This window comes from Watersipora subatra, chromosome 10, assembly GCF_963576615.1.
Source record: "Watersipora subatra chromosome 10, tzWatSuba1.1, whole genome shotgun sequence".
NCBI lineage: Eukaryota > Metazoa > Bryozoa > Gymnolaemata > Cheilostomatida > Watersiporidae > Watersipora > Watersipora subatra.
Genome location: NC_088717.1, coordinates 44,605,006 through 44,617,300, shown reverse-complemented (window position 1 = coordinate 44,617,300; position 12,295 = coordinate 44,605,006). Strand labels below are relative to the sequence as shown.

The 12,295-nt window shown below is 34.6% G+C and overlaps 1 protein-coding gene across 1 annotated transcript in view; it reads left to right on the top strand.

Annotated features, from left to right (window-relative positions):
- The window catches only part of LOC137405841 (protein phosphatase methylesterase 1-like), a 34,939-nt gene that overhangs the window by 9,812 nt on the left and 12,832 nt on the right, over positions 1-12,295 (top strand). The window contains exons 3-9 of the mRNA XM_068092261.1: positions 881-1,014; positions 1,221-1,340; positions 5,920-6,037; positions 8,491-8,576; positions 10,621-10,711; positions 11,043-11,187; positions 11,777-11,879. Coding sequence (XP_067948362.1) covers positions 881-1,014; positions 1,221-1,340; positions 5,920-6,037; positions 8,491-8,576; positions 10,621-10,711; positions 11,043-11,187; positions 11,777-11,879 — 797 coding nt within the window. The remainder of the gene's footprint in view (positions 1-880; positions 1,015-1,220; positions 1,341-5,919; positions 6,038-8,490; positions 8,577-10,620; positions 10,712-11,042; positions 11,188-11,776; positions 11,880-12,295) is intronic.

The following is a 12,295-nucleotide window of genomic DNA, read 5'->3' as shown; positions in this document are numbered from 1 at the left end:
TTGTTGACTGTATTGTAACTTTAATATTATTAGTTTGCATCGACAACTTGTCTCCTTTTTCTGATCGATTTTACTGGTTTTATAGACAATCATTGTGGTAATTTTAAAATAAGTTGATGGGTGATGCACATATTCGGCGTCCAGTTACCACAATTTGTTCATGCTTTTTAGACAACACAGTCTATTCTGGAAAGTGAAACTAATAACAAATATTTTATACGTCTATAATAAAGCAAAACAAAAGTTTATTTTACTATTTACAGAGCGGTGTCTACCTGTTCGTTGTTTATCTGTATCTAGGGGGTCAAGGTTAGAATAAAAGATAACTTTCGGTGATACTCCAAACTCATCACATTTATATTGGTGGACCAACGCTGTAACACCCGCACCAATCGATCGCCTTTAAGTATTGATGAACAATTGCACAGCTACATATTTTCTGTTTTTTCGACACATCTGGCAATCTATAATGATGAAATAAAATGTCATCTAGAAGTTGTAAATATATAAAATAAATATAACGCTGTATGTACATCGGCTTTTCTCACAAGTGCCACCAAATATGTTACCATTCAAATAGAATTTGAGAAGTTACCGCTACTTGACACTATGCTATATGTACTTTCTTACATAGTATGACGCAGAAACATTGCATAAATTTTTTACTTTATCTGGAATTAACGTTATAAGGGGTATACATGATAGGAACGTCTACTGTGTATGGTAAATGAATTTCTATTTACAAATTTTTTTCCGTTCCCAATAGTTTCCCCGAACGAATTAATCACATAAGCAGAGGTGCCACTGTATAGCAGTTGTTTATGTCATTTATTCAAGCTAAGCTCAGTATCTTCTTTTCCCTTTGTTTTTTCACACACAGGCCTGCTGCCGCCAAAGTTCCTGTTCATAAGAAACGAAATTATTCACCCATTCCCTGGAGTGAATATTTCGATGAGAGAAAAATAGTCAATACTCGCGGAGGTCGTTTCTGCACCTACAGAAAAGGCTCCTCCGGTATTTACATTTTTTAATAATTTCATAGCGCATATAGTCTGTTGTGATGGATAATGTTAAATAGTCAAAACTTGTTGCACGTACTATTTAGAGAGGGGGGTCTTCCTGACTGACTGTTTAGACTATAACTCTTTCCTATAGTTAGATCTATGATCTTTGTTCATACTTCTATTGGCAGTTTCTTTTATAAATACTGCTGTTTTCAGGTCCTCTGCTGGTGTGTCTACATGGTGGAGGTTTTTCCGCTCTTACCTGGGCATTGTTTTCTAAGGAATTAGTTGAGGAAGTTGAGTGTCGTGTTTTGGCTATTGATCAGAGAGGTCATGGTATGTGTATAACCTATTATGTGATATGGATATTCAGAGAGACTTTGGTGATCAGTGTTTTTAAAATATTCTAGTTATGCAAATCTTCAAGATCTTCAAATCACTTAAAACTTTTTAAATTTGAATTTGTTTCCAACATTATTTCTTTAAATATAACTTTGTTAAAAAGTTTTAGATTTCCTTTGAATATAAGCCTTTTTAGTATCATCCTTATGTAGGGTAGTTCAGTGTGAACGAATAGATGATTTGTAGTTAATTTCGAGTCAAAATAGTTTTAATTGAAGGTTTTGTTGATCGCAAAAAAAACTAAGATATTTATAGACTTTAGTTGATAATTTTTAATAACCTCAGTATATGTTTGGTTCAAGGACCATATTGATAACAAACAGGTTGAATTTATGTTGTTCTGTATTGGAGGCAGTCTTTGCTGAAACATTCTGATATTAAATTTCGGCTAAAAATCAACGTTGGCATTGAATATTATAAAACTGGGTATCATTCAAAGAGTATAAACTTTGCTATTTATCATACGTGCTGATGTCACCTGTAAACCGATACACAAACTGTTCGTATAATAGCTGCTAGCAATTCATCTGTCCGAGGTTGCAGCGATTTGTTACAATCGTATTATCCCATGACCAAACACAAGCGGAGCGATTGTTTGGGATATTTATGATAAATGCATATGTGCATACAACTCACGAAAATTATTCATCAACACTGTCGCAAACCCTTGTACTGAAATCTCATCAACAAATTTAACCATATTTCAATGGCGTCGTTTAAGTATAATAACGATACAAAACACATATAAACCTATTTAAATATGTTACCAAGTCTTTATTATTTGTAGACAATATCCTAAACTTTACCCATCTGATCGGATTATACACAAATAGACAGATTAATTTGCCCTAGAATCGCAATAAAAAACTTGACAAGCTTTTTTAATCAAAATTAAGACCGGCCAACGATACGTCAATAACGTCGTGCGACAGCTAGTAGAACTATTAAGCAGTGTGAATTTCATGAGAAAAATGTGCTCATTTCACCAGTCTATGGCATTGTCCAATTGCCGAAGGTTTCTAATATTTTTCCGTTTTTAATATCTTGCCAAAAATATTTAATTATAAGAATAATTATTCGAATTTATTTATCCGAAGGTTTCTGTAATAAACGTAGACCATTTGAGGCGTAGACCGATTTACAGATACGAAATTGTGGTACACAGTTTATCAGCCTATGTTGTTTTTGTCCAATTACCGAAAGTTTCATTAAATTATTTAAAACGTTAGCCAAAATTCTTTACATCTTATGTACAAGCTAGGGCTGAACTACAATGCCCCTTTATGACGAGAACATTTTTTTATTTTGCTTCAGTTTGCAGAAAACTTCCAGGCGCATGAACGCTCATACTTGCTTTCTGTTGAAGATCGCTATCAAAACCATTCTACATTCAACACAACCAACTTTCAAACTGTGTATATTACACAGCAGCTTCCCATTTTACTAGTAATATTGCATTTCAGAGATATAATAAACCTATTTATTTTTTGCTGTTGTTAAATTACATACATTACAGTAGGTTAGGCCTACAGCTTTAATTAATATTTAGTTTATTGTTGTAAAACATAGGTTTGAGATAGTAGTAGATTAGGTGTGATTTTTTTACAACCTTTTGTTTTGCATAATTGACTTATTGAATTTAATTTCAAAACAACTTGACAACTACCATAGACATACAACTTCCCAGAACACCACGTCGTGGCTGACGCAGTGGCCGTCCACGTGTCTCTCAATTATTACAGCTCAAAAGGAGGATAAATAGAAGGTCCTCACAGCAACCATCAACATCAAATGCTAATGTTCAACAACACGCTACTCAAATTAATAATAATAACTCATCTGATTCAGAGAATTCTTTAGTAGATGTTGTAGGCGATGTAAATGACATGGACTTGGCAGCCCCTTTGTTTCCAGATGATGATCATGATTTTATGGACATCATTGATATTATTGAAATATTGCACAAAACAATATTGCTCCTCCCAATGCTGCCCCCTTCATCACATTCCTCATTTTCAATCTTTAGATTGTCCTGATTTTCAAGAGCTGCGTAACAACCTTTTAGGCAGACTTGACAACAACATATCACAGCTCACGTGTACTGGATGTAATGAGAAACATCTCATTACATACAATGCTCAAATACAACTATGTCATACGTGCCAACAAGTTCCCCTGTCAAATTCCTAGATTCCTAGAATTTCCTTTTTGGAGTCGTGCTCCCTCAAATTTATTTCATATCTCGAACAACTCTCATTTACACTATACTCTGTCAATTCCTGCTGACAACTACTTTTTCAACAACCAGCACTACCCTTTCTTTTTTCCATTATCACTTATTCCATTATCAGGTCGTGGGCTGTATGACAGGGGAATTTCTAGTGGTATTTTCAATAATACTATCAAACTTTAGCATATGAAGCTGATCTGCATGGACTACAATTTACTTCATGTTTCAGAGCAAATATTCATAGAAGGGTGCACTGTATTTCATTCAATTCGTGCCACAGCTTAAAAACCTGTTAATAGATGCTCATTGTAATTATGTATATAAAGCGTTAAAATAAATACATTATCCAGAACTACTGTATGTAAAAAGTTGAGTTACGTGTACATAACTAAAAATTGTTTATCAAACAATATTCTTATTATTACTTCACCATCGTTGTTTAGCGTTCAAACAGAGATGTAGCTCTAACAACATCTGAGATAAGTTGGCCCTGGGTAGAAACCCTGATAGAAATACAGAGCTAGTCTAACATGGATGTTATCATAACATTTGTTTTTATATTTGACATTTTTATGTTTTAAATTAATTATCATGTTCGGTCTCTCCATTTTTACCCGTTTAAAGGCATCGTTTCTTCATGTCACATTTTTTCCTCAAGATAACTACTAGATGGTGTCTTAGCTTTTCTATAAGCATAAAAAAATATTTGTTCAAGTGTGGTAATAGTGTCGTGCTTCAAGTAAAAGGCCTCCTTCTTTTTATTGCTGCTGTATGCTCTAATCTTTTTGCTCGATTTTAAAATTATGTGAGAAAGTATAACACACAGTTTAATATTGTTTCAACATTGTAAAACCAAACGATTTGAAGGTTAACTGCATAAATACGAACTGTTTGGCAAATCTCCGATGTCTCGGGGAAACTTTAGACATTGTATGTTGGAACTTATCTTGCATGTTTAGTCAAATATTTGCTTGGTCACATGTTGAAAAGTTTGTCCTTTCAGGTGATGCTAAGTGGAGGTGCTGCCGTAATTAGTCATTTTTCCAAAACAGTTACATGGAATATTATTCCTTTATTATCACTGGCGATGAAAAGATCAATAATTACAAATCACTAGCTGTTGTACCACTTGTTGGTAAACAAGTTATTCATGTGTCAACTTGCATCCAAAAATTGGATTGGACAAGCCACATCCATCTAGTGCAAACATGTTTTCACACATGCGTATGCTGATGGTCTGCAGTATTGCCCTCGTTATGGCTGATGGCGAAGATATCAACTTGAACCTACAGTTGTACACATTAAGTATCTTTCTCTTTTTCCAGTAAATATGTTAAAGGTTTACTTGCAACAAAATTCACATTACAGTTATTTGGTATCAGAAGATTCACCATGTCTTACTCTGCTGTGTTATAGGTGCAAAATATGTGGAAATGTGATTACAAGCTCTTAAAAGCTAAAAAACGAACGATTAATCACAGCCATTACAAAAGCACCGCAGGCTAGAATATTTTTATTTTGCTGACGTTCTCCAGCCAACTTGGTTATTGTTTCGACATGTGGTGTTATCACATGAATTGAAAGGCCAATAGAAGGCTCAATATAAAATGTTTCGTAGCACTAGTTTATGGCAAGCACTTCGGGTTCCGAAAAGCCCATATCAAATATAGATGCTCGCTATGTTACAGTTCTCTTTCGCCTTGGTCTAATCATCTAGTCGTAATCTGATCATGTGACCCGTACATCTTGCCAAATAGTGCGAATAATTTCTGCAGCATTTTTTGACCATCACATGTGACCAACAGGCTCGTCATGTTTATCAGAGGATGATATGCATTCCTTCGAGCTAAGGTTAAAAAAATTAAACGATATTTTACAAGGTAGATTTTGAGATATCAGTGCTCAAAGTGACAGTGTTACAATGAGAATGAAACGGATGCGTAAGGACAATAGACATGGTTTCATTGAATGCATGAAGTATATTTGTGAAAATATTTTGACGAATAAGGTTGCATGAAAATGTAAACAGAAGCCATCTTTTTCAACTACGTCCCATTTGAGCTGTTTTGGAAATTAATTCCAATCCACGCCGTTTTCGCAATGGTTGCGATTGACTGTTCGTTTTTTAGCTTTCAAGTGCTTGTAATTTCATTTCCACATATTTTGCACTTACAACACAGCAGAGTAAAACATGATGAATCTTTTGATACCAAATAAATGTAATGTGAAATTTGTTGCAAGTAAACCTTTAACATTTTATCCTACTTGCCTCTGTGCTGCCAGGTGATACAGAAACTGATGATGATGCTGATTTGAGCATTGAAACTCTGTCTACAGATGTTGGTGCTATTATTGGGGAACTCTACCCAGACCCCCCACCACTTGTTCTTATGGGACATAGGTAAGTTGTCATTAAAATGGAAATGCTTTTTATGTCTATTACTACCATGAACTTTGACTTTTGTCATATAATATGTTATAATAAATAACAGGAGGTGCTACAATAAGGTCTCGAAGGTTATACTGCAAATCAAGCTTTATTTACCCGGGTTGAGTTGACGCCACTGACTCTTAGCACTTGGAGATGTTAAACAAGAGTTTCAGGCTATACAGAAATAAAAATTAAATAAAACATTAAATCAAGATTTGCTTCCTTCAGTTCGTTCATTGTGTGATGGTGTGCTCAAATTCTGGATAACTACATTTTCATTACTGCCTGTTCGATATTTCATATGGATATTGCAAAAATTATCAAGTGTAGCTATTTTATATGTTAGTGCGGTTAAAAATTGGGAGGTTTTGCATATAACTTTCTTATAACATTTGAAAAGTTTAATGAAAAAAATTATTGAAGATTTAAACCTGGCTGACTCAAAGTGATGCAATAATAACACTTTGCATTGATGATAGACCTAAATTTCTTAGCAAAGTACAGTCAAACATGGATAACTCGCCCACGGATAGCTCGAACACATGGTTAATTCGATCAGTTTCTTTGGTGCGTTCCCACGTAATGATAAATTGCTATAGATAACTCGAACTCAACACTGTTAACTCGAACTGTTTTTTGCCCAACGGCTACCGAAATGGTTGTTATCGCTTTAAAAAATCACTTTATTCCAAGCCATAGAGGTAAACCTCAACTTTTCGTAATTCATAAGCGTCATTATTACCACCATCAGCAAAATATTTTTGTCAATGACTTTTCTAAAGGTGTGGTGAAATTCGATTTATACCAAACATCCGCTTAGCGATCGCCCTTCGGAAGCAAGGTAAAGTGAGGTAATCTTTGCATAAACTTCAAGAAAAATCGGCAAAATTGATCGTGGGTAAAACGCTCAAAAGAAAAAGATGTCTTTTCTTTTGAGCATTTCAACAACGATCAAGTTTTGCCAATGTCAATCTGAAAAACGTCCTGGCAATAACATCACCTCAAACAACAAACCAATCTCAAGTGGTAGAAAAACCTCTATAATTTTTGATAAAAACATTTTAAACTTTACATTAGAAGCATTTAATTTGAAACAAGCCATTTGTGCTTTTGATTTATATTATAGTTTGTATATGTACATGTATCTACTAATAAATAAGTAAATACATGGACTTGTGACAGTGCTCTGATAACTTGGACGCTCTGATAATTCGAACACTTTCGCTCGGTCCCGTGAAGTTCGAGTTATCCATGTTTGACTGTATATCTGTAGAAATAAAAACTGTAGACTATCGTCCATATGGTAGTTTATCAATTAACTTAGTAATGTACTCAGCTACAATAACCACATTTGTCATTAACATCGCATAGACATGCTAGTGCCCACACGCAAGCATGTCTATGCGATTGTAAAGTGTTCTATAAGGGAAATTATTCTAGATTAAAATGAAGTAGTTTCATTTGTAACTGTTTTCACAAAATGCATCGGCTGCCGTTGTCAACCTACCCCTTAAATACAATTGAGTACAATTTTTATGTTGCCAGTTCAAATAGCTATAGGCAGGGTTTGTGAAGGCATGAAGGATTTATCTAATCTTTTAGAATTTTGTTGTATGAGAAGCATGTTTCATTATTGTCTCCCATCTGTTGTTTCCAAAATACCTCAAAGGTTGTTCATATATTTTTTGTTATTTTTTCTGAGGAGATTAACATGCATATTTTATTATTCAGTAATTAATTTGTAAACAGTACTGCTGCACGATAAAACGATATAATTCGATAAGACGATATATTTCAGTGGATGATTTTATATTTGGTCAGTTTTCAAATCGATATGAATATCGAAGCCGATATTTTATCAAAATATCGGCTTATTTTATTTTGCAAAACTTGAGTTGTCCATTCTTCATGTTGTAAAGAAGGAACAACTCCTGTTTTTCAACCGATTTTAACCAATACGGATCCTGACATCGTTCATGTTAAACAGTTAGAGCTTAACACTATAAATCGAAAGAAGACAACTCCGATATTCGATATTTTTCGGTATATTTAGAGACCAAATAATAAAACGTACATGCAAAGATATTGTGCAGCACTAGTAAACAACCATCATACAATATAAATTATTTGGGTGTTTCAACTCCCATAATCACTACAAAATGTGTTTCCATTGAAATTACCATTTATACCACATGTATCCAAAATTTGTCTGATATGCGGAATTTGTAGCTGTAGTTGTATCATGAGCATGTACTTCTTTTCTTAAAGGTGTTGTTGGATTCACTACACTCAGTAGATACACAATTTGGTCTACATGAGGCATTCAGTTCTAATTTTGTACCACTCAGAGTTTTAGAAGTCCAGTAATTTTTGCCTCGATTGTCATTTCTAGTAAACTTTCAAATACTCTCATGATTTTACAGTATGGGAGGAGCAGTTGCTGTGCATGCTTCTCAGCCACACATCCTCCCCTCACAGATAGCTCTGCTTGTTCTTGATGTAGTCGAGGGTGAGTTCTCTCTTTGTAACATGTTTTAGTTTCAGCTTCCATTTTGTTGTCTAGTTTAGTAGGGCCGCCCTCGCTACTTCTCTTTTTATTAAAGGTTGACATGTAACAAAATTCACATTACAGTTATTTAATATGAAGACTCATCATGTCTTACTCTGTTGTGTTGTAGGTGCAAAATATGTGGAAATGTGATTACAAGCTCTTAAAAGCTCAAAAACGAACAGTTAATCGCAGCCACACGAGACCGCTGTAGTTTGGATTCTCTTTCCAAAACGGCTCAAATGTGACGTAGCTGTGTTAGATGGTTTCTGTTTACACTTTCATGCAACCTTATTCGTTGAAATATTTTCACAAATATACTTCACGCATTCAATAAAACCATGTCTATTGTTCTTACGCGTCTGTTTTATCGTCATTTTAATGCTGTCACTTTTAGCACTGATATCTTATAACTTACCATAAAAATTTGTTTAATTTTTTAGCCTTAGCTTGAAGGAGTACATATCATTGTCTGATAATCATGACGAGCCTGTTGGTTATTTGTGATAATCGAAAAGTGCTGCAAAAATTATTTGCGAAGTATTGGGTCACATGATCAGATTACGACTTGCCGATTAGACCAAACCGAAACAAAACTGTAAAGTAGTGAACATCTATACTTGATACGGGGTCTTCGGTGAAACCCGATGTGTTTGTCATAAACTAGTGCTGCGATAAGTTTTATATTGCCCTTTCAATTCACGGGAGAACATCACGTGACAAGACGATAACCAAATTTCATGACTACGTCAGAGAAATAAAGAGATTCCAATCTACGGCGGCTTTTCGTTTTTGAGCTTTTAAGATCTTGTAATCACATTTCCACATATTTGGCACTTACAACACAACAGAGTAAGACATGGTGAATCTTTTGATACCAAATAACTGTAATGTGAATTTTGTTGCAAGTCAACCTTTAAGCTTGCTATCTAATGTCGAAGCTCCTATGGTTATATACCCACCAATATGTAGGCATTATATCTCCATGCTTGTTAATGGCCATGACTATCAACACAGCATTAAAATTATGGTATCTTGGATGAATAGCAGAAGTAAAATGTAAAAATATTTCATGTTTTTAAGAAATTCAGTAAGGTACTTATCAGTTTTAGGTTGGTAATATATTTGTATATTTGTTTGCTACATTAAATTGAAACTCCGTGAATTAGATTGTGATTAACACGCTTTAAGAATATCTGAGGTATAATGGTATGCAGCGTGATATGAGCATCTACAGAAGTTTAGGCCTACTGATGACAACTAGCAAATGAATCTTTTGGCTAAAATCTTTTAAGACTTAATAAACAAGTACTGTCATACCTCGACATATGAGTGCTTCAGCATACGTGAATTGTGTGATATGAGCAGTATGTTGAACATTATTTCGCCTTGAGCTATGATGCCTTGAGCTCGGTGCTTAGGTATGCTTTTGAGAACAGTATCGCTCGGTTTTTTCGTTGAATCAGTTTGGAAAAACTGTGAAAAGGCTAGCAAAAGGTTATGGTGAAAATGAGGCATGAAGAACCGAGTCGGAAGAAGGTAATACAAAAATGAAACTGAAGTTAAAATTAGAATTAAGATTAGTGTAAGAGTAAAACTTATTTTTAAGTCTGTCTTTAACAAGCTAAATTTATTTAAGTTAAATTTAAAGTTTAAGTTATGTAGCCACACAAAAGTGTAGCTTACCGAACTACGTAGTTGCTGTCAGGTTTTTAGGTGGTTGTTCAAAGGATGGCAACGGACTAATTTGTATTTAGTTATTTTATATAGGAAATATTGACTTGAGATACAAGAGCATTGACATACAAGCTCAGCCTTAGGAAGCTCGTATGTATGACTGTCGAGGTATGACTGTATTTTAAATTGTTCCACAATGGTATGCAGAGTTTCTCAGGTAACTCATGTGCACCTTGATTGCCCATAGAGCTGACCATATAGTGCTAAACTGCGTGTACTATTAAAACTATGAATATATTCGATGAATAACTGGTGGTTTCCATTTCAGGCTCAGCAATGGAAGCGTTGAGTGGTATGAGGTCATTTCTTCGGGGAAGGCCGCCTAAGTTTAAATCGCTTGAACATGCTATTGAATGGAGGTATAGCCACCCTTATTACCCCTGCACATTTCTGAACAGCTGTTCTCTTGTATGTGTAATTATTTGTACTAGAGGTCTCTTTTAGATTTGTTTTGCCGTTTTATGCACTCTGCATAATAGTGTGGTACGTTCTATTGCATCATGTTTTTATGAAATCGTAAGATCTGTGATTGTTGTAAAATGCTCCTAACACCTATAGTGTCTTTTGTATCTTTGATCTACAGTGAAATACGTAGCGCGCTGGTGGAATGTTTACAGTATGTTGGTGGTGTGTTTGCATTAGTTTTGTGGTATGTTTGTAGTTTGGTTATATTAAATGTACACTCTGTAGTGTCCGCACTGGCCAGATAAAAAACAGTGAATCGGCAAGAGTATCTATGGGTGGACAGGTGAAGCCGTGTTCGGGTAGCAGAGCTCATAGTTTCTCTATGCACACATCTGATCCCATCGCTGAGGAAGAACCATCCGATGCTGGAGTAAGTCAATGCATATATTTCTAGGCATTTATTTTTTTCTGGAAATAATAAATTTTATCAGCTAGTTATAGTAGGGGAGCAAAAGGTGCAGCATGTTAAAAGCAAACAGCGGCGCCAACTGTTCTAATATATTCTAGAATATAAGGTAGGAGAAGGCAACATTTTAATGCTCTCTTCACTCTGTTTGATTATTCTCAGTAGCAGTTGTCAGTTTTATGCTCTATTAATATCTCATCAGAAGTTGTATATACATGTGTGTATATATATATAATATATATATATATATATATATATATATATATATATATATATATATATATATATATATATATATATATATATATATATGGTGACCAAAGTTAGTGGGATTGAAAAGAATCTACTTTTGGTCATATTTTAGCTTTTTGGATTTGTCTACACAATTTTTTTCAAGCTTCTGTACTATTAGGGCCTCAGTAGGAATTGTACTGATGAATTTTGAGGGTTGTGCTCACAATCTTCTTGAATTTAGCCTTTTGTAAACTGAGGAGTGAATCTTTTTTGTCAGTGTAATAAATTTTGAAAGATTAAGTTGTTGGTCTCTGTTTAGGAATCGTCTTCTCCTGTTCAATCATCAGGCGAAACTAATGTAGACAACTCCTGTCCTCATGAATGGAGGGTCGACTTAGAGCAGACGGAACAATATTGGTCAGGTGAGAAGTAGGTCTACGTTTATGTGAAGACAAGTTTTCATTAGGTAGTCCTACAAATTCAAAATCTCTACTGCAAGGGCTCAGAAATGATGGTTGCATCAGTTGCCTTTGAGATCATTAACTCTTTCACTACCACATTAAATTCTGACCGAATTAATTCAATCAAATTTTCAAAAAATCGGTACACCGCTGGTATTTACGCAATATATCTAGAATCAATGCAGATATCATTTTACTGTAAAATGCATCTTATTCAGAACAATATTTTCTACAAGATATGTATGAAATTGTTTAGTGAATCCCACTCTCGCAAAGTTTCTGACACTTTCTTTGCATTGAAAGAATGCAGTGATTTTTTTATTGCCATGATGATAGTGATTTGGTTTTCCCATTTTCTATTGGTTGCACGTGCTTGG